Source organism: Aulonocara sp. 'chitande type north' Nkhata Bay, linkage group LG5 (genome assembly GCF_057382095.1).
Source record: "Aulonocara sp. 'chitande type north' Nkhata Bay isolate Kocher_YH1m ecotype deep benthic linkage group LG5, A_spYH_male_GT1.1, whole genome shotgun sequence".
NCBI classification, from domain to species: Eukaryota; Metazoa; Chordata; class Actinopteri; order Cichliformes; family Cichlidae; genus Aulonocara; species Aulonocara sp. 'chitande type north' Nkhata Bay.
Genome location: NC_141348.1, coordinates 31,747,899 through 31,771,215, shown reverse-complemented (window position 1 = coordinate 31,771,215; position 23,317 = coordinate 31,747,899). Strand labels below are relative to the sequence as shown.

General features: G+C 38.2%; 1 protein-coding gene across 2 annotated transcripts; it reads right to left on the bottom strand.

Annotated features, from left to right (window-relative positions):
• Nucleotides 1–636: 636 nt before the first annotated feature.
• LOC147331022 (protein-glutamine gamma-glutamyltransferase E-like) lies at nt 637–15,846 on the bottom strand. 2 transcript variants are annotated; one of them, XM_086293032.1, is made up of 15 exons: nt 15,767–15,846; nt 13,378–13,548; nt 10,561–10,815; nt 10,300–10,418; nt 9,750–9,878; nt 9,318–9,495; nt 7,819–7,954; nt 6,922–7,031; nt 6,511–6,626; nt 6,242–6,368; nt 5,342–5,589; nt 4,833–5,007; nt 4,564–4,727; nt 3,597–3,730; nt 637–826 (listed from the first exon to the last, which is right to left on the bottom strand). In XM_086293032.1, the coding sequence occupies exons 1-15, from the start codon at nt 15,789–15,791 to the stop codon at nt 679–681; spliced, it is 2,235 nt and encodes a 744-aa protein (XP_086149158.1). In that variant the 5' UTR covers nt 15,792–15,846; the 3' UTR covers nt 637–678. The 2 variants fall into 2 exon arrangements, with proteins under 2 accessions (XP_086149158.1, XP_086149159.1); XM_086293033.1 differs by lacking the exon at nt 15,767–15,846 and adding an exon at nt 14,108–14,174.
• Between the last annotated feature and the right edge of the window lie 7,471 nt (nt 15,847–23,317).

The following is a 23,317-nucleotide window of genomic DNA, read 5'->3' as shown; positions in this document are numbered from 1 at the left end:
TTTATGTCAGTGGCTTCTATCTCCTCCTTTGGCCAGCCTATTACCCCAGCAGGGTACCTGATCACGGGCAGGGCGTACGTGTTGATGGCCCGGATCTTGTTCTTACCATTCAGCTGACTCCTCAGGACTTGCCTGACCCTCTGCAGGTACTTGGTGGTTGCAGCCTTTCTAGCGGCCTCTTCATGGTTCCCATTTGCCTGCGGGATCCCCAGGTACTTGTAACTGTCCTCTATGTCTGCAATGTTGCCTTCTGGTAGTTCAATCCCCTCAGTTCTGACTACCTTCCCTCTCTTTGTTACCATCCGACTACACTTCTCCAGTCCGAACGACATTCCAATGTCATTGCTGTATAGCCTGGTAGTGTGGATCAGTGAATCGATGTCTCGTTCACTCTTGGCATACAGCTTGATGTCATCCATGTACAGGAGGTGGCTGACAACTGCTCTGTTCCGTAGTCGGTATCCGTAGCCAGTCTTGTTAATGATCTCACTGAGGGGGTTCAGGCCTATATATATATATATATATATATATATATATATATATATATATATATATATATATATATATATATATATATATATATATATATATATATATATATATATATATATATATACACACACAGAGTTGTGTAAAAATGAATGAATGAATGAAAAGCCTGAAATAAACTGGTAGGTTTTATGGTAGAACATCAAAAGTGCAGGTGCACTTGAGGTCTCTGAAGGAGGAGCAGTCAAAGTCAGCCATGAGAGTTTTCTTTCCGGTCTTCTTGGGAAAAAAGGGCAACTGGATACGTATCCTGTTGCTTGGCCTCAGATTTGGAAGTCTGTGGGAAACATAAGAGTAATACAGAACTGTTAAGGTTGATGTTTAGTTTGTGGATTTGACATAACATTTTATACACAGTAACAACTCGCTAGAAGCCTGTTGAAAAGACAACTTTGCCAGACATCCAAATAATGTTGAGATATGGTTATCATTGAAAAAGAACAAACATGCGCAATTAAGGGACGATTGATGTGGGATAACTTAAGTATGTTAAGAGAAATTATTTATAATGGAAAGGATTCAGAACTCTGCATTTTAGGATTAGATCAAAGGAGGGCTTTTGATTCTGTTTCCCACTCTTATTTATGGAAAGTAATGAAAGCTTATAATTTTCCGGACCAATTTATTTCTATTATCCAATTGATTTATAAAAAGTCCCTAGTGCAAGTTAAGGTAAATGGAAAGCTCTCATCCCCTTTTAGTGCTGAGTGCGGGGTTAAACAAGGATGTCCTTTGAGTGCTGCGTTATATGTCCTTGCAATTAATCCCTTATTGAAAAGGATAAATGATGATAAACGGATCAAGGGATACGTCCTTGATAAATCCCTTAAAATCGCAGCTTTGGCGTATGCAGATGACGTGACGGTGATAATTAGAAACCAAAACGAACTGTCTTCAGTTATGGAGATATTACACCACTACGAACAGGCATCAGGTGCCAAACTGAACCAAGACAAAACTGAAGGGGTGTGGCTTGGACATCCGACCAGACAACCTAAAATGATGATCTCTCTTTGTAGGGAGATTAAAATTCTGGGTATATGGATTGATAATACTGACTCTAGTTTACTAAATTGGAATAAGAAAGAAAATGAAATTAAAATGGAAATTATGAAATGGGAAAATAAAGATACAAATTATAAAACACGTATTAATATTGTAAAAACACACATAATTTCGAAACTTCTTTTCCTTGCCGCAATTTTTCCTCCCCCGAGAACAACTGTAATGAAAATAAGTAAGATGTGCATTAAATTTATCTGGGGATCCAATCGAGAAGTGACTAAGAGGAAATTTATGTACAAGAGTAGGAAGCACGGGGGCTTGGGAGCCCCAGACTTAGAGATTGTTTTGCGAATTCCTTTTATAAAAATTACTCAAAGCGCAATTTCTCGGGGTGCCCCGTGGGTTCGAGGGAAGGAGCAATTGTGGCAAAAGAAAAGGGGCAGGGCCAGAGCGGGTGTTCCATACCACAGACTTATGTTCGGTGACTTATCAAGTCAATGGGAACAATATAGTTTAAATTTTCTCCAAGATAATACGAAAAATATCTATAAAAAAATTAATGAAACCAAAAATGAAGGTGTAATTCAATATAAGTATGCAAATGAAGATGAAAACCTTTCAATAGTTAAAAATATACAAGACAAATTATTATCTGAAAGCATGAGAGACGTGGTATGGCTCATCTCGCTCGGGCGCCTCCCTGTGAGAGCGGTGGTAAAATGGAGTTGTTTTGTTACCACCATGAAATGTCCTATGACAGGTTGTGATGAAGATGAGACCCTAGAACATCTCCTATTGGATTGTTATAGGACAACTGAGATCAGGCAGAAAATGACAGAAATTGGCTATGATGTGGATGTTAATATTAAAGCAGTTAAATATGGTTTGTTTAAAGAAAAAATGTGTGACGACAAAAGGAGACTCTTTTGGTTAGTAATGTGTGTAATAAACACACATATTTGGAAAACTCGTGCCAAAGGAGTGTTAGAACAAAAGATGATAAGTAGTGATGTGGTGAGTAAACATATCATTACAGACCTTCGGAGAAGACGAACAATGGACCTGAAACTTGGGAAAGTTTTCCCCTGGAACGAATTAAAACTGTAAGTCTTGTGAGCGTTGTGTGGACTCAGATGCTAGATTTTCCTCCTTGTTTCTCCCTTTTGTATGTGCTCAAGGTTTTGTATATGTAATTGTATGTGTATGTGCATTTTATATGTAAACTTGTTTACTTTAAATAAAGTTTTTTTAAAAAGAAAAAGTAAAATCTGAAAACTTCAGACTGCGGAAAAGACTTTTACAAAGAGATGACCCTCTTATCATTATTCCTTCAAGGGATTTTGCTGGGGCTACGTTCTTTAGAAAGTCCTGAGGCCTGTACTATGAAGCAGGATTTGGGCTTATTCAGGTAACGTCAGAGCTAACACTTGTTTTTCAGCGTTATAAAGGTGGTTTGCTTCTCACTGTTGTTTATAGTTATGTAACTTATGCTGCAGACCTAAACCGCTCCAGAGCAGGTTTTTATCAATATTAGAGAGACAAGCAACCCATTTGTACTTGTGAATTCAAATTTGGGTGGCTGTAGCTCAGGTGGTAGAGCAGGTCATCTACTGATCGGAAGGTTGGTGGTTCGATTCCCGGCTTCCCCTAGTCTGCATGCCAAATATCCTTGGGCAAGATACTAACCCGAAATTGCTCTCCGATGCATTCATCGGAGTATGAATGTGTGTGAATGTCAGTTGTGCTTGTGCGAATGGGTGAATGCACAAGTTGTGTAAAGCGCTTTGAGTGCTCAGAAGAGTGGAAAAGCGCTATATAAGAACCAGTCCATTTACCATTCTGTTTTTATATTTAATCTTCATGTTACTCTCAGACCCTTAAACACTTCCAGAGGCTGCAGGAGAAAGAATAAAAATTAAATTCTAGATTTTCCTGTCTTAATGATAGAGCATTGACCCATTCACTCACACAGTCAGTATTTTTACTGCCTTTCCCTCTTGGCTCAAAATAAATAATTAAGGTAGCAGATCTTTCACACATACATGCATGTTTCCTCCCCATCCACTAGACCACTTCCAGAGATCGTCAGAGTGCAGTCCGTCAGCATCTTGTTGATTGGGTTCATGAAAACTACTTCAGCAACTGTCCTTTGGTTCAGTCTCACTGGACCATTAACCTGAAAAACAAAAATCTCACTGTTTACTTATTAGTCAGTAAAACAATGTAAAAATCTTTGCATGTCCAGTTTTGATTCCAACCTGCTTGAAAATATAAACTACAAATTATACCTTCAGTTTATCCAGCCTCTTTTTTTACCATTAGCAATGCATGAAAAATAAACATGATAGCCCACATCATATAAAATTACAGATACAGGAGTCACATTTCAATCCTTAATGGACAAACACAAAATTTGGTATAGAGACCAAAGCTGCTGAAGATGAACTGTATAAATAGGAACTGACTCATCATCTATATAGGTCAGGCTCAGTTTGAGCTATACCAACTTATAGCTAGTTATTTTATTTATTTGTTTTGTGCTACTTTAGCAAGCTTTTATGCATCTAACGCACTTGTGAACAAAAACAACAACAAAAAAACAAAAAGAAACATGTCAGCTGAAGCATTATTTGCTCAAAGTCCTCCTTTGGCCAAGAACAGCCTGAATAGATGCTGGCATAGTTGCAGACTTTAGTTTTATATATATATATATATATATATATATATATATATATATATATACACATGCATACATATAGACACATATACATACATATATATACACACATATATATATATATATATTAGAAATTATATTCTATATTTATTTAAAGGCATATAACATAGTTAAGTATAATTATATTATAAGAGTATTTAGAGGAGTATGTATATATTAAGTATAATATATTATTTTATCAACAATCAACAGCAGTCAGCTAATGTGACAGTTACTTCGAACAAAGCAACATAATGATTAAGGAGACACAGAGATGGTAGTTTTTTACTCACTGTGATGGACATAGGAGGATTCAACAGAATGACATCATTCACTGCTAGGTATACATTTCCTGGCTCCAGCTTATCTGTGACTACAGCTGAAATCTTCATGCTGTCAGAGCCTACCATGTGTTTGTGGTACACCAAGAAGGGGACCAAGATAGGAATGGACAGATCTGGAGCAGACAGAGGGAGTGAGAGACAATTATAGTTGTTGCAGTCCCCCCACCAGGACAAATAAATAAAAACACTTGTGAGAAACTCCTCAGCAATTTACCCACCTTTCCCAGGCTGCAGTGTCTCTTCATTTGTCTCAGTCTGGATGTTTTCAAACGGTGAGCCATTGTATCTCATGGCCTGGACGCTGATATTGATGGACACAGGCCTGGCAGTGCGGCTCACACTGTTCAGCACCAGCTTCAGACTCACGTCCTGACCGTCCATTGGCTTGGATACCTGCAGCACCACAAATTCAATTCAATTTTATTTATACAGCGCCAAATCACAACAACAGTTGCCTCAATGCCTAAAGTACTGTTGGGATTTACGCAGGCGGCACAGTGAGGAGAAACTCAGATTTTTGACACTGACCCTGTTCGTATGTATTTCTGGGAGTTCTTATTTTTTTGTTAATAGAAAAAATGTTAACAGTGGAAAAAAGGTCACTGCTACATTCGTAAAAAGTAGACAGAAATTCACACAACAAAGATAAAGGTAAATACTAAAATATATTTAAGATCTACTTGAATAGCTCTAAAAATAAAAACATATATAAGGAACTGAGATGTACCTCTTCAATTCGCATGGATATTTGTGGAAGTGGAAGGATGCTGTCATTTGTATTATTTGTAGTCTCTGTGTTGTTCCCTCCCCTCCCTCCATTCCCAGTTCCATTTGTTGTTCCTCCAATCCCAGTTCCACTTGTTGTTCCTCCATTCTGGATTGGATTATTTGTCCCTCTATTGTTCTTTTCCTCTTCATCTCTGGAGTAATCTCTGGTGAGGGCATATCTAAATACAGTTCTCTCCTCATTAGACCCTGTAAGAGTGGAAAGTTTTAGAGTGAGAGTGAAAATTAATTTTGTTAAAGAATTTCTACTATGTCTTGACCAAAAGGTTTTATTTAACCTTCTTATTAGTATCAGAAAACAGAGAACACAGTCACCAAACCCATTTTTATTTGTAATCTCTTTGCAGATCGCTAGTGAACCGTTAAAACAAGGTTTATATAGTATTTTTTTTAACCGAATACTATCTGTCATTCAAAGAACCAAAGACAGCCTAACTTAGCACAATGGACTGTATATAAAAAGGCGGATGCAACATCCTGTTCTGTTCATGAATTTTAATTTTTGTTGCCATGATGCCAGGTCTCTCTTGGAAATTAGATTTTTAATCTCAATGAGATTTTTTACCTGGATAAATAAAGGACAATTTTTTTTTTACACTACCACTCTGTTGATCTGTGACCTTAATTAACATTTTGGTCTCACATGCTCATTTCAGGATTTATGTGACACATCAAAATGCTCATTTTATAAATAGGGGTGGTATAACAGTGGTAACTTCTGACTGACAAATCATTACCAGTGTCATGTCCCTTGTGAGATCTACTTTCATAATATCAGGATGGTAAAGAACAAAATTCTCCATTTAAGTCTTCAAGAAACACGTCTTTTAGGTGAACCCACCTTCCTTGTACTTGTAGCTGTCTGTGATGTCCAGCCTTGTGTTGGAGCCAACAGCCTTGGTGGAGATATTCTGTCCGATTCTCTTGGTGTCAGAGAAAATATTCACCATTGTGCCATCAGCTTTACACTGCCAGGACACAAAGAAAGAAACACGATAGAAACCAAAATTTGAAATAATAAATATTGCTATTATACTAAAGGCTGCTCCTCTTTTGGTGCTGCTAACTATGTTATTTGTGGATTTATATAGTACAGCTCTGTTCACTAACCAGCCAGTCAATGCAGTCAGCATTGACCATAGCATAAACAAATGGGGCATCATATTTTAGATCGATTTCTCCATTCAGGATGGCTTTGACTGAGGCTGGACCGCAGCAGTATACACCTGCAAAAGGACAAGCAAGAAAAGCCATCAGATGAACATTAAATAAAGAAACATGCTTTACTAATACAGAGTAGTTTTTATTCTAACTTCATGGCACTAAATATGGAACTTTCTAACCATGGAGCTGCCATCACTAACAGCACTAGATGAAAAGAAATCACACAATCGAATATCACATTCAAAAACAATACTTAAAAATTGTTGGTATATTTACTGGCAAAAAATGAATAGTTAAAGTAGGAAAAGAAAAGTCATTAGACAAAGGAAGAAAATCTGAGGAGACAAGAGTTCATACCATCGCTCTTCTCCTGTGGCGTTGGATCCAGAACTTGCCAGCCGTCATATTTACCATCTTTTCCCAGGTCAGTTCGCCTCATCCAGCACTCTAACCAGACATGATAGTTCCTGAAACATAAACATGACACAAAATTCTGATGTTGGAGTCAGTGGAAACACAACAGTGGCTTTAAAAACTCGAGAACATGGCAAAGAAGGCTGGGTGATTCACTTCAATTCAATTGAATTGTATTTATATAGCACCAAATCACAACAACAGTTGAATCAAGGAACTTTATATTGTAAGGTAAACACCCAACCCTACCCTAAGCTTGAGAAATGGCACCATAAATCACACTAAGGACATTCTTTCTATTGACAGATTAAAAGCTTTCAGACAAAGTCACCACTCCCAAAGCACACAAGACATACTTTGTAAAACCACAGTGAAGATTAAAAGCCTTTTAGACTTTTGGACACAATTTCATTTGTCCTCTTTTATGCAGTCTGACATATCAAGAACAAGATGGTGGTTGAGTACTAATAAAACAGAAAAAAACAGCAAAACCTTTTGAAAGTCAACCCTGTAGCTCTATAGCGTTTCTGGTGTTTGTTTTTCCAAAACCACTGAAAATTGGATAAATTATAGTTTGTTGTATATAGTGCCTCTCTGTTTTTTAAATTAACCTTATTTAGTTCTGTGAGAAATTAAGACTGTACAATGCTCAGGGAAACTCTCTCTCTCCCTCTGTGTGTGTGTGTGTGTGTGTGTGTGTGTGTGTGTGTGTGTGTGTGTGTGTGTGTGTGTGTGTGTACAAAGGAACTGTTCAACTCTTTACCACAGAATTTAGTTCTGATCTGTATCTCTCTCTGTTTGCTTTCTCAATATAAGCCATATGAGCTTGTGTCATCTTACCAGACACTGTCCTTGGTCTCTTTCTCTCTCACTCCATAGTCAGCATGGTACACATCAATGATCAGATTCTTGTTGCTGTCGTGAGCTGACTGGTAGTTGGTGACCACACGGCATGGGATGCCCAGCAGACGCATTACTGGAAATACAAACATTAAAAAAACAGATTTTTTAAAAATGTGATATTTGTCAAATTGTACATTAGTTTAGCATCTTATTGTTAAATGTTGTTGCACTGGCCTAGTGATGGAAAGTTATAAGGAAAAGACAAATCAGTAAACCACTAAAGCTATGGCTCACCAGACTTTTAGTGTAATCCTATATTAACACTAGAAAATTGGCAATTGTAAACAAACTTGAGACTTTGGTACATATACCTTGCTAGGACCCTTTTGCCTCCACAATTGCCTTTATTCTTCATACATATATTCAACAAAATGACAGAGACATTCCTCAGAAATTCAGAACTGTTCTAATCCACTGTGGTCATATAGCAAGGGACATGGTCAGTGGCTACCCTCAGGTAGGCTGTGGCATTTAAATGATGCTCAGTTGGTAAATTGGACAAAGTCTGCAAAGAAAATATCCCAGACACCATCGCTCCACAAGTACCAGGCAGAACCGTTGATACAAACGAGGACAGATGTCATATCGCATATGTTTCAGGTTTAATTAATATTCCTTGATTTATTGTTGCTCATGGGTCTAGTTCTCTTTATGGTTTTCTGCTTATGTTATACTTATAGTTTCTACACTTTAGGTCTCTGCATAGTTGTATTGTAGTGAGTGGTTATTTGAGTTATTTTTTCCCTGTTATTAGCTTGAAGCCATTATCCTCTGACGGCTATCAACAACAAGGCATTTTCACCCAGAGAACTGCTGCTTATTGAGTTTCTCTTTTAAGGACTTTAAACCTTAGAAATGTTTGTGAAAAAACATTCCAGTAGATCAGCAGTTTTTGAAATACTCAGACCAGCCGACTGGTAGGATCAACCACGTAACATTTAAAGTCACTTAAATGTGAAGGTTCTCAGTCATCCAGGTGATACAACCTTTCTCCCCAATTCTGATGCAGTTTGAACTTTAGCAGGTCTTCCTTACCATGTCCATCCAGCCATCCTTTCTCCTTTGCTTATCTGATTCAGGGTCGCAGGGGGGCTGGAGCCTACCCCACCTGCCATAGAGTGAGAGGCAGGGTACACCCTGTGAAGGTTGCCAGTCTATCGCAGAGCACCTTCGCCATGTCTATAGGCCATTAAGTTTTTGAGTTGTTGCCCTGTGATTGGCTGATTAAATATTTGGATGAATAAAAAGGTATACCCAGCAAAGTTGATAATGTATGTAAACTAAAGCACCTGCAATATAAGGCAGCTTATTTCTTATTTCTCATTTCACTTGCCTAAACACATACTGTATATATAACAGATATTTAGGTATGTATTCATATTACCCACCTAAATAGATACTGTATGTAAGTGAGGACTTGCAGAGTTAGCCAGTACCTGAACACATCACTCCTGCAAATACCCAGCACTGTCCATATTTGACTGGGTGGCAGTCGATGTTATACCAACGCTTGAGGATGGGATAGCTGCCAGACCAGTGAGTGGGTATAGTTCCACCCCAGAATGGAGCTGACCACCGTCCCTCCAGGACACCACAGTCATCCATACTGTTGATCTGGAGCAAAACAGGAAAACAAAGGTGAGTGAGTGAGTGAGCTTTGGCTCCCCTCAAAATTACTATAAAGCATTAATTAACAAAAGGTTTTGTTAATTAATGCTTTATAGTATTGCTTTATAAGTAATGTGTTATTTTGTTTATGATGCCTTTTAAACGTTATGTAAAATGCTTTAAATTACCTTCTTGGTGAAACTTGCAGTTCAAATACAGTACATCTGTCCAAAACACATGTATATACATAAATATCCTACCATGGCGCTGACCACACGGCTGACGTAGATGGGGTTACAGCGAGCAGAAACGTCATTAGCTGCATTTGCCAGGTGTTTGGGGTTGACATCCAACATCTTAAGACAAATCTTCATCATGTCCTCTTCAAACTAGACAGGAAGAGAGCAGCTTATCTTAAACTACAGTGCTGTAGGTTATTCGTACTTAATGGCAGAGTCAAAAATAATCGAAGCATTTACATTAACTAATTAATTCTAAAGTAAAATATTAACTTGAAGCAGCTAATATCTAAAAATGTCACTACTCTATACTTCATAATAGCATGTTAATAATGACCTACAGTAGTCTCACACCATATAAATATATGTCTCTCCGATTAAGGAGTTACACCTACAAGCCATTAACAGTGACCATCTTTTTTGCGCCTCTACCATACTGAACAATAGAACTCTTAGAATAAAAGACTGATTGGTAAAAACATGATTAATGTGGTACTTTTCGGTGTCGATTTATCAAACCTAGAATCACAAATCTACTAAGCCTACACAGTGTGTGTGTGTGTGTTTGTACCTGCCCAAAGTCCCAGTTAATAGATGTGATGTAGTTCCCACTTCCTTTGTAGATTATACCACATTCATTCATCACAAACTCCTGTCTCTCTTTCTCATCCTGCATAAACACTGAATCATCTACAGAGGCGGGAATAGGGATAACCACATGAGACAGACGGATTAATGGATGGATAATAGTGGTTTTAAGGAAAACAACAGCAACAGATGAACAGTGCTGGAGAGCCTGGAAAACAGGTCGGCAGATAGAAAGATAACTTACCAGAACACCAGGGATTGAAGAGCACAACCAGTTCTGCCAACAACGTTTCCTCATCCCTATGTCTGGCAGTTAAGTTGTACTTTCCGATTGGAGTGTCAGCTGGGGGGGTAATGGTCAAATTCAAGGAGCCTGTTGGTGGGTTGGATCCCTTCTCTAGCTCCACTTTCCACACTGCCTTTGCTGATGGCGAACGCTGGATTCTGTCTGGCATACCAAAGCATGACTTTGTTCCCAGGTCCTCAGATGGATTTTCTCCTGCAGAGAGGATTCACAGAGATCATAGATGTGACAATACAGTACCAACAATACAATACTCTGTAACTACAGAGTGTACATGAAAGACAGACATCATTAACCAGTGTGAGTTACACCTGAATCATTTCCAGTAGTCAACACAGGGCAAATGACAAAATTTTACTGCATGAAAATGTTCCCAAACACACTGTCAATGCAGAAAAAGTATATCTTCATAGAAAAACACATAATAGAACAAAATTAATAGACTGTCCCATTTTGATGGAGAATAGAATAAATGACAGCCAACCTTTAAAAAACAATCATTGAAAGCTACCTAAAACTACAAGAAGGCTTGCCTAATAGAGTTCAGGCTGCATCGAGGAACAGAGGTGGCCATACCGAATACTGATTTTTCAAACTCAGAATTGTAAAAATTTTCATTTCATTGCTGTATTTCCCAGGAGTGGCTCAAGACTTTTTCACAGTACCCAATGCTCATTTTGAATTTGATTGCAACAGAAGGCTGAAAGATCGTTTAAAAGACAAACAGTGGTCATATCCAACTGTGCTAACTGGCAAAACACCTTTAAGTAAAGCTTAGTTTATTTATAAAAAGAGCCTTTCACTTATGTGTCATGTCTGGCTTTTTCCTCACCCTTTCAATTTTTGCCACACCCTCATGGGTTTCACCTGATATTATTTCTCCTGATTGCCCAATTAGTTTTTTTTTTTTTTTTAATTCCATCAGCTCATTAGTAAAACCTGCTTTTTGTTGGGAATACCTGATTCTGGTTCCTGTGTTTGGGTCCTCTTTTTAAACTACACTTAACCACATGTAGCTGTTATTTATTATTAAAATTTATATTTTGTATTGATTTTCACAAAATTCTTCATATGTATCCATACAGATCTTTCAAAAATGTTAATGTCAATAATAAAAATAACAGCAACAAAAAAACCAAGAAAACAAAAGTAAGCAAACATAAACAAACTCCTGTTGATACATGGAAATCAATATTCAAACATCTCTTTTATTTACTATAAAGTGTCACAACTGCAAACTAAATATTTAAATTTAAAAAATATAAATTCAAATTATATAAACCAAACATGCACAGTTTGCAGCTATCAATTCCTCAGACTGACTTTCTCCTGGATCAAAACCTTTCCAAAGCTCAAAAAGGGTGCCTTCAATGGGCTTGGAGGTTTTTGCTTTGAGTCCCAACTAGGGCTGTCAGCGTTAATCGCGTTAAAATGACGTTAACGCCAAATCCACATTAACACAGCATATCCCCATTAACGAGTTAACGTGGATCACCCTCTGTGTGGGGCTGCCAGTGTTGGGAAGGTTACTATTAAAATGTATTCCACTACAGATTACAGAATACATGCCCCAAAATGTATTTTGTAACGTGTTCCTTTACATTACTCAATGAGAGTAACGTATTCTAAATACTTTGGATTTCTTAATATATTATCATGCTTTTTACAACTACATGAATGTACTATTGCTGTGTGATTTATTACTATTACTGAAGGTTACTCGCCATACCAATAGCAACTAGATTTTTAAATCTTAATATAAAATGAGTAACAGTAGGGTGGACATTAGGTAAGGCTGCGCTTTTTGCAACGATCTCGTATAGAAAACTGTTTTTCGTGTATATAAAACAGGTCCTCTGGCTAATACGTCAGGTTCCGTGTTGAGTTCATAGCCGAAAACTAGCTTTACTTTGTTGTCTGGGTCGACTTTGCTAGCGAGAGACAGAGAGAGGCGTTGAAAGGCCGCTCCAACGGAATTTGTTGTTTCGGAGGAAAACACGAACACAGAGTAGAGTAGAGTCTTAATAACTTACTTACAACTGGCCAATACTGCCCATGAAGCTACATTGTTTAGGCCTATGCCTGTAACACTGTGCCTATTGCCTTTATATTAAATAATTTTTGAACAATAATTAAAAAAAATATTTCGTCACATCATTATAGCAAGTAGAGTTGACATGGGCCGCGAGATTGAGACACAGACATTAGAGCCTTTTAATGCGTGTTTTGTTTGGGTTTCCACTGGCGTGGAATTACCAAGGACAGAGAGGGCATAGCCTAACATATGAAACAGGAAAAGACCGCCGTGTAATCCATTTATTTCAACAGAGTAACACTACCTTTTTAAACGGTAACTGTAACAGAATACAGTTACTCATATTTTGTATTTTAAATACGCAACGCTTGTACATGTATTCCGTTACTCGCCAACACTGCGCTAATACGTTAATCAAGCTACCCGCGCTAACCCGTTGACGCAGTCCAGCCCAACACAAAGGGTGATCCGCATTAACCCGTTAACGGAGATATGCCGAGTTAACGTGGTGTTGCCGTTAATTGACGGTGATTAACGGTGACAGCCCTAGTCAACAGCTTTGGGTCAGTAAATGTTTGTTCAGCGCCCATCAAACAGCATCTTCTGTACACTTTGGACATATTTTTTATTATAAGGATTTAACTTGGGAGGGTTTACATACAATATGTTTGCATTTTTTACAAAAAAACAAACAAAAAAACATCATTTAATGGTGGACCAACCTGTTACTGCTGTAAAGGTGAGCGGGTAAAGATTGGGGTTGAACGGCTGTGTCAGTTCAACTTTCACGGTGAACCGCTGGCCTCGCCTCACAATCAGCTGATCCTTTGAGATTTTTTTGGTGCCATGTTCTGTGTTGTTTGTCTCACAGTTGAGATTCACTCCTTTAAAAACTGCAAGAAATGTAAAATAAAATATAGAAATGTTAACTGTGAACAAAAATATCTGAAAGTCAGGTCACAAAGTGAAGTCTTTATTTTAATAAACTTATTTTTAATGGCATGACACTTTAAAAAACAAACAAACAAAAAAGAAAAGAAAAAGACCAATATCTGTCATCTCCTGATACATTTTAACTTGGTTTCCTGGAAAGATTTGCAACTGAAGGATGCAAAAGGCTTTAAGCTTGCTACACCGATACCTTCTCCATGCTAAAATAGATGAAGATTTTAGTGACCTCGATTCACCTCAAAAAACTGCCTCAGCTTGTCAAAAGTCTCAATTCTATCTAGCAATTTGGTGACAGGAACCCAGGGCAAGGCAGGGTGGAGATAAAACTATTTAAACACTGTCATGAGAGTCATCCAAACGTCACAAAGTTGAAGTTACATGTCAGGAAAAATATGCATGGATTGGGCATGCCTCAACAGGGCAGAATCAGTGATGAACACAATGCTCGTGTCTCGACCAAACCCCAACAGCATGGTAATAAAAACAAAACAAAACACAAACCTCACATTTAAGTCCTACGGGTATGTTCAGGAGAACAGGTGAATCCATAGAAAAGCACTGCACTGACAAGTAACATGGAAAACTGAGACACAATTCATAAAAACACTTAAGCACAAAATAGTGAGGTTTGGAGAGACTATCTTAACACTTTGTCTTTTTCTATATTGATATGAGAAGTACTTTTCACAGTCAAACTTTTAATTTTAATGTTAGGAAACAAGATTGAACAGGTTCTCAGTGTGTTTGAAATGAAAAGTGAATTTATAACTTTTTGTTAGGAGAGATGAAGTTTTTTAGATTTCGTGGTGGGTGAGTTTGGTTTGGGTGTGTGTGAGGGAGGGAAAAATGCACACACCTGCTTTCATATTGTAGTTAACTGTCTACATTTTGTCACTATTACTCACATTTTTAACAAGGGTGTACAGTAAGAAAAAACCCCCAAAACTATAAACTTTCTTTAGATTTATTAAACTTATAAATCTATAGCATGTAGAGTTCTCCCCTTGGGTAGATAAATTTATACACATTTTTTTTTACTAAACATACATGAAGGTTGGCCTGAAATACACACTGAAACACCTGAGAGAGGGAATGCATTTAAGGGACCTCTCCTTAATATCTATAGAAAGTTTTGGCTGTCTGTGACATTAAAGTCAGTCTGTGAACACTTTCTAAATATTTTCACATACATTTTTTTTGCAGTGCCTACAAGTTTGCATAAGTTCATATTTATATTTCTAACACAGTCTCATTGATATCTTAAAATTTTAGATCTTTAATTCAGTTTCCAGAGCTGCTAAATGTTACTTTGTTCCTTCTAGAATCTCAGTTGCCTTAAATCTGTCTGCACTGCACAATTGAAACCCACAAAGACGATGTGTTTATCTTTTGATAGTTCTAAAACAATCTGATGGAGGGTGTCACATATTGGAGGTGGTCCTGGATGGGAGGCAAAACATCACGCGCACTAATATTTTGATATTTATGATTATTTATAGATGCCTTCCGAATAAAATAAAACAAACATAACCACAACAATCTAATACATGATTCAAAAACAACTGCTCTTACGTCGATGTAATGGGCACTTGAGTACGAAACTCAAACTGATTATGGGGGCATCGATCAAATTTAGAAGGTGTTCCAGATTTCCTGAACTAAATTTTATGCCAAACTGGCCTGAATCTGAAACTTTGGATTAACTTCAACTTGCAAAACATATATTTGAATTTCCAGGTTGACACATGATGACCACAGGCATGTTGTCGTGTATGTAAAGAGAATAAACTGCAAAAATCCTGTTTAATGTGTCAATGTGAGCTTTTCACACAACATTCTCTGGCATGTACTTTCTGAAGACTGTTGTTGTAAGGCATTCATTTCTATTTGCCAGCACCTGCAAGTAAGATTTCTAGAAACTGGGAGAACTGAGGTCATGCAAACTAAGTGTATAACACGATTTTATTTTAACTCTATAAAAACTTTGAAATAGGTGCAAACTTTTCTAAAACTCTTGTCAAATGCAATCCTGCTTTTGACAAGACTATTTAACTGTTATTATTTAAATTAAACAATTTAATTTAAATCAGAATACATTAAGCCCTTAAAGATATGATGATAAACTTCAGTTAATATATGTCTAAAAGTTAATGTACTTACTTGACTGTTTGGTCTCCGATGTCATCTTTCTAGACTTTCCACAGCAGTTCAGGTACAATGAGAAGCTCTCTGGCTGGGACTCAGCACCACACTGACAGGTGGTTGAGCCCTGATTTATTTTAAACCAGCTGTCACACCCAGCCCCAGGTCACCCAGTTTACATTACACAAACTAGATGAAACATTTCCTCCCTGTTCAAAAAGCCACCCACACAAACACACACATAGGATAATATGATGCTGCAGTGCATTACATTCTGTTTCCTTTGAATTATTAGCGCGTTTCTGAATATCCTAAGTGTATTTTATAGTGCTATCTAATTTGTGTAAATAATAAGTCTGGATAAGGCAACATGCTGATCCAGGTTTTTTTTCGCTAGTTCCATCTCTAATTAAATACAACAGATTGTTCATTTTCTAAATGATGATTCTAATTAGAGTCTAAAAGGAGTATGAATTTTAGTGATATGCAACTGAGAGATTGGTTATTAAGCCTAGTTTCAGAAAGCTAAGATAACTGTGTTTTTCTGGACAAGGCTTCAAAATTGGGACTTCATAAAATCAGGTGACATGACAGTGGCATTAATTTGACTAATGGCTGTTCTTTTTTTTATTTTAATTTTTTTAAATTTATTTTATTTTCACTTACTGAATATGGGACAGACTTGACTGGGGGAAAGAAGGGGAGAAAGAAAGAGGGAAAGAGAAACAGCTGAGAAGAGGGACGGGGGAGAAGGGCAAAAACCAAAAACCAACAGAATGAGCAGAAATAGAAAAAAAAAAAGAAAAAAAGAAAAAAAAAGCATATATCAATCACCTGGATCACCTGCTGAGAAAGAAAAAAGAAAACAAGCAGAAGAGAACAAGAGTAATAGAATAAACAACATCACAATGATGTATGGGAATATGACAGTAAATACTAAATATTAAACATTATTGTGCAGCACATAAGATCAACAGAACACAGTGTGCTTTGAGGTAGGAGCCAAAAAGGGTGTAGTTTGTGGGTGTGATCACCCGTGTGTACACCTGTGAGCATGGACGCACTTGTTTTTAAAAGGTTCCTTCATGTAATGATCTGCTAGAGGGTGTGGGGGGGCCACAGCCCCGTCCTCCAGGGCATGAAGCAGGTATGGAGGAGATCAAAACTCCAGACATCCAGAGGCCCCCAGAACACAAGAGACCAAGGAAGACCAACAGAGGGGCAGCCGCGCCACTGTCCCAGAAAGAGCTGAGGAGAGTCCCAGATGAGGGCTCACTCAGCAGCCGCGGAGCAGAAACCAGGGGGAGTTGCAGTGACGCGCCCGTGAGCTCCGCCGGCAGCCAGCCGTGCCTGAGTGACCGAGCCTAATGGCTGTTCTACAGTAATTTTGTGCGCACACCTCCTCCATGAAACTTAAGCCGATGACGAACTAAATAAATGAAAACCTTGAACACCCTGGGAATGCTTTTCAGGTCAGGTCTTGGCATGCAGTTTACTTTCATGGTTGAATGTAGTTGTGCATGAGAAAGACGTAACTGAAACATGTAACACTGATTATGCAATAAAATTGCTTAATATTGTATGATGTCAGACTATTTAGTAATTTCTTTGGTTTATGTTTTGTCTCTTGAATCATCAAAAAGGTGTCTGTGCTGAAACTGCGTATGGATTGAAAGTTGGGGTGGGTTCACTTTCCACTGCTTAGAGAGTTAGTCCAACCCTGAAAGAGCTCAGTGTACTGATTTTCATTTGGCATTCAGTAAGAATCCATTCTGGACTGTGAACCATACTTATTTTCCTGGGAATAAGAGATGGAAAAGTACATTTATGTTTCACTGAAGCGTAGTTTTCACATTCACTAATAACTGAAAAGATCTCTGGCTTTATCCCTCGAGTTCTGGAAGAGCATCCAGTGTAAAATACAATCAAATGCAAAGCTATCCACTGTGGCAAAGTCTTGTGACTAAGGGAGCATAAATATGCTTCAATTCCAGTAAGAATTGGTGTATCTGCTCTAGACCATGTTGATGTTTTTATTCACATCCTGTTCCAAGTTTTAGTCCCCATTATTGTGGCAATGATTTAGGACTCACACAGAAAAACAAAAGAAATAAATGCCAATAACATTTTATTCATTATACAGGTTTTGCAATCTATGCTTTTCCACATCTTACATGTCAGGTTAGATCTGCCACTACCAGTGATGGGAATTACAGCGTTACAAGAAACGGCGTTACTTTTTTTCAGTAACGAGTAATCTAACTAATTATTATTCCTATCGTTACAACGGTATCGTTACAATGCCGTTACCAAGAAAATGCGGTCGTGTTACTATTTTTCAAGAAACAGACGGTTGAAGCTGTGTTCAGTTTACGCACCTTATATCAGTTGCACGGAAGTAACTGACTACGTAAGTAATCTGGGCGCTACAACTTTAAGCTGTGCGCGCTCCCGCGGATGGAAATCACTTTCTGCCAGACAATCACTTTCTAGCACAACACCCAGAGCTAAGGGGGCAAAACAATCGCTTGAGTGCTGCTGTTTGGCTGAGGAACAATAAAGTAGTCGTGGTAAGCCAATCACTTCAAGATGACAAAGCAACAAGGTGATATATACCAGTTTTTAAATTGTGTTGATAGGCCACGTAAAACCAGAGTCATGATAAACAATATATACCCGTGTTTTCCTCAATAGTTTCATCACGTTTACTGTCTAAGGACAGCGCTAGCAAGCACTCTCTGCTTATGACCAAACCCCCCTCCCCAGCCCTTTCGTGTTGGTGGAAAAATGCACCATGTTGACCAATCAAAAAATAATATGGCAACATGACATTTGGTTGTTTAGGAAGAGGGGGAAGTTTTAGGAGTGACGGCAAGAGAGAGAGTGAGAGAGAGCAGAAAGAGAGAGAGAGCGAGTTTTGAGATGTGAGAGATTTGTGAGGTTTAGCATGTTTGGAGTGTGTAGTTAATGTGTTGTCTTGTGTAGTTAGTGTGTAGTGTTGTGGATAGTTTTGTGTTGTGTGTCAAAACAATGAGGCGACTGCTGTCTGCAGGTGTCAGGCTGTGATGTTCTCCTTTATAGTGGACAGAAATTATTTTTTGGAGTGGCACAAATAATTTTTGTGGCATCTTATTGAATGCAGAACAGCTGATTGTTCTGTAAATAGTTTGAAATTATTATTTTAAAAGGGGTAAAAGGTAAATGGCTGCAAATAACTTTGTTTGCAAAACCTGTGCATATGATTTTAAAATTGGCAATTTATATTTGCATTTAAAGTTATGAAATATAATTCATTAAACATGTTTGTGGTTGTTACAGCATAAAATATAACTTTTTCTACTCAAATTTTATGCTTTTTGTCTAATTTTAGATCAATTGTGTTAATACAGTATGTCAAAATGAAAACATAACTATAAATTCAGACACGTGAGATTGTGCTGAAAAGGATGATACCAAACAAGGCAAAGTAAATAGTTTTTAACAGTGAAATGTGGAGGGAAAATCAAAAGTAGTGAAAAATGGCCTATTATACCCTGGACCCCAGAGGGTTAAAAAAAAAGTTTTTTAAGTAACGCAATAGTTACTTTTCAAGTAATTAATTACTTTTAGAGTCTTGTAACTCAATTACTAACTCAGTTACTTCTTTGAAGAAGTAACTAGTAACTATAATTAATTACTTTTTCAAAGTAACTTGCCCAACACTGGCCACTACACAGGAGACAGTGAGACAGCTTACATAGTCTTTAAATGTTCTACCTGAACTGTTCTTTGTTTTTGACATGAAATGAAAGTATGTTTCCTTCGGTTTTCTTGATGTTGACCTTCTCATTGTATCTGTGTCAAATTTTAATGCACTTATCTGAAATACTAACACAACCATTTCTGAGGCAGACTCTGTATATGTATTTGAATCAGGCTGTCATACTGTGCTTCTTATCTGTACTGATTAAATGAGATCTATGACATGTTTTTGTACGCAGCTTACATTGTGTTTTTCTCACACAAAATAATCCATGTAAGGACTCATAATTCTTAATTATTTTTCTATGGGCACACATTGTGTTTCAAAATTAATCTGAAACTGTTTGTTGTCCAGTTCCAGCCTGAGAACATTTTTCTTTTATATCACACATAGAAAGAAACCACATTGCCCAACACTGACATGAATAAGGCATGTTCATGTTTAATGCAACGTGGAAAGATAAGATCAGGTTTTGAGATACTCCACCCACCTGTTTCTCAACATTCTCCAACACACCCAAGGGAAGCTTCGTTCCTCTTCTTCACAAATGATTCCAGTGAAATCTGTTTGGCACTTCCATTTTTCTTTTGTTCGTAAACCTCCAATTTTTCACTGGTTTTACATGGTCAACGTAAAATTTCCAAGTACAGATTATTTTGACTTTCATGTCCATGAACTTTTTATGTAGTTTTACAACTTTAATATTTTAAGGAGACTTATAATGCCAGCATACTCACTGTCACTGTCAGAAGAAAGTTTAATTAAGCATTAGAAATTAACTAAATTGGCTGTTTTAAACCGAGGACAAACTAGGGAATTGCACCAAGGTCCACAATATGATAAATAAGGATTATTTTAAACTGTTCAGCTATGCTAGCAGAGCACAAGAATTCAAAAAATGAATTTGAAATTAGCATAACAAGTCCCTTTGAAAGTGTAATTTCAATACATTTCATTTGTTGTTTAGTAAAAATCAAACCTGACTTGTGCTTTATACTTGGGGAGTTTTATTATTATTATTCATAAGTATATTTTGGAAATCTTAAGTTAAGAACATTCCTTTCTTACTGCAAAGAAATGCAAAAGTCACATTCAAATTACATTTTTTTTGTTTTGTTTTGAGCGTAACTCTGTCAGATTGGGCAATTGTAAAGTCATAAAAACATGCCATTTCATGACTGAGAGATAAGACAGACTATATGCAGCTTCTTTATCAAACTTTGTTTCACAAAGTACATCAGGAGGAAGGGCAAGCTAGCAATTACAGGAAAGGAAATAAATGGACAACAACAACAGAGGCAGTGTGAATGGCATAAGTTTTAGAGTTTCTGTCACGGTCAGGGGATCAGCAGGCCGCTGACTAGTAGTGTTCTCTCTCTCTCTTGCTCTCTCTCTCGCTCTCTCGCCAGGGTGGAACTCATGGCGGGTTCACGCCCTCGGCCCACGCCCCTCTGAAGACGAAACACCTGGGCCTCATCAGTGCAGCCAGCCTTTAAGCCAGGGAGTGGCTTCTACTCATCGCTGGATCGTTGTGTGTGACTCGCGTCAGTGCAGCCCAGCTCTGAGCAAGTTCTCTTTCATTTCCCTGCGCAAAACCCCTAACGTGTGTTTCCTTCTGTACATAGATCCCCTGGACCCGACCCTGCATTCCCTGAGTGGATTCCTGTTTTTTTGTGAGTGTTTGGAGAGAGACTGGTCACGATAGGAGAGAGTCAGAAGAGGAGCAAGTGTCTTTTCCCTACCTGGAATTTCCCGGAGCCTTTTCCCTGTCACTGCTTTGTATATAGCACTACCCCTGCACTATTTGTATATACACCTGGTGGAACTGTAATAAATACCAACAGTGCCTCTGAGTCCTGCGTGTGAGTCCTCAAGCGTTTCACCTAATTGCCAACTGAATCCTCTGTGATCATAACAGTTAATCTCATGAAATTCAATTCAATTTATTTATATAGTCGCCTCAAGGCGCTTTATATTGTACAGTAGATCCTACAATAATAAATACAGAGAAAAACCCAACAATCATATGACCCCCTATGTGCAAGCACTGTGGCGACAGTGGGAAGGAAAAACTCCCTTTTAACAGGAAGAAACCTCCGGGAGAACCAAATGGGCATGACCATCATGAAAGACTCAAAAAGACAAAAATCCTTTCATTATGACACAGCATATAAGGTGAAAATGAACTATTGTGTATGATTTTTTTTTTGGAGATCAAAATCCAGAGTGACACCATACGTTGTTGAATTTGGGCTATAATCAGGCTGATGTCGTGCTGTCTGAACCTTAAGCATGTAACTTGAGGGTAAAACTCTTAGGGAGGTGCACCAAACTGTCGTGTTTAACTAAATGATACATTATTTTTTGCATGTAGATCACTGACTCTGTAACTCTTTTACCTTATTTAAGCTGCCTTGCTGAAAAAGCTACATCCTTGTGTACATGCCAGCAAATTTCATATAAATTGCACAAGCAGTCCAACAACACAGGCCTGGGAACAGCATGACACTTTCATGGGTAGTTGAGTGTGGCGGGGTATGGTCTGCGGTGCCGGTGCAGAGGAGGCAGACGCACCTGAGCTGCTGATCTGGTCCTGGCTGACACCTCCGCCACCCCGAAGGCGTGGGAGTGGAGGAGGTCCAGACACAACACGAAACTAAGTTGCGAACCGTCCTACCATTGTGAATATTAGCTAGAAAAATACTCTGACGAGTAAAATTAAGTGCCACACGGGTCATTTCCCCCCGTTAAAGTATGCTTGTAGGTCACATTCACAAAGGTAGCATGGTTTGGCAATAAATTTTACATATCAGAGTATTTCTCTAGCTAATATTCACAAATACAGGACGGTTCGCCACTTAATTTTGTGTTGTGCGCATGCGCAGAAACAACGGGTAGGATGGTTTGATGGTTGGTGGGACAGCTTGATAGGTAGGGTGTTTTGTCAGGTGCTCGCTACCTGGAGGAGGGCGGTGGAGCAACCACCTGACAAAACACCCTACCTATCAAGCTGTCCCACTTGTTGTTACTGCGCATGCGCACAACTCAAAACGGCCATGTTTTCGGTGTTAATAGCACACACCTATTATTTGATCCTACTCCAATCTCGTGCATGTGAAAAACAGTTAGTATTATATGTTTTACTTCTTTATTACAGTTTTCCTTAAGCTGTTGTCAATTTGTTAACTTTTCAAGCTAGTATGCATTTTGGTTTTTGTGCTGTTGAGACAACGCCGGTCTCTGTGATTCTTTTGGTCCTGGTAGAGATCACGCTGAGATGTTTCCATATTTTACACAATCCTTTTATTACCCATTATTCTTACAGATGCATTTGGAGATCAGCACACTGCATTCCTATGCAGTCCTATGCTAAAGGCTGTTCTAAAGAACTCCACACAACAGTTACAGTATAACCTCTGGTCCCCCCCAACCCCCTACAGTAAACACCCCCGCAATGGAAATACACTAGTACAGTGGCCAAGGGTGCTGACACCCTGACTCCCATCTCCTTTTAAGGTAGTGTCCGTTTGCCCTTTGTCTGCCCCTCACCCTCAGTAACTCTTGCTTCCTGCCCTGAGGGTGGGGGTTGATTGTCCTCCTGCCCTGCACCCCAGTTCTTTGTTCCCATTCCAGGCCCATTTTCTATTTTGTATTCTTACACCCATTAACCGCAATATTATAATGTTGCAAGCAATCACAAACTATATTCTCTTTAACTCTGATGTATATTAAGAAATCTATTCTCACCAGTGCAAAAATACTCCAATTTGGAGTCTCAGTTGAAGTCATATTTGAAGTCTTGATTTAGACCAAGATTTAGACCCAGA

Bases quoted from the DNA above. Each gene is read 5' to 3' on its own strand.
- LOC147331022 (XM_086293032.1), bottom strand. From the start codon at position 15,791: ATGACATCGGAGACCAAACAGTCAA. The intron at 10,419-10,560 runs GTAAGTTATCTT...CCGCCTCTGTAG, and splicing joins CTTCAATCCCTGGTGTTCTG to ATGATTCAGTGTTTATGCAG. The intron at 7,955-9,317 runs GTACTGGCTAAC...TTGTATTTCCAG, and splicing joins TGCAGGAGTGATGTGTTCAG to TAATGCGTCTGCTGGGCATC.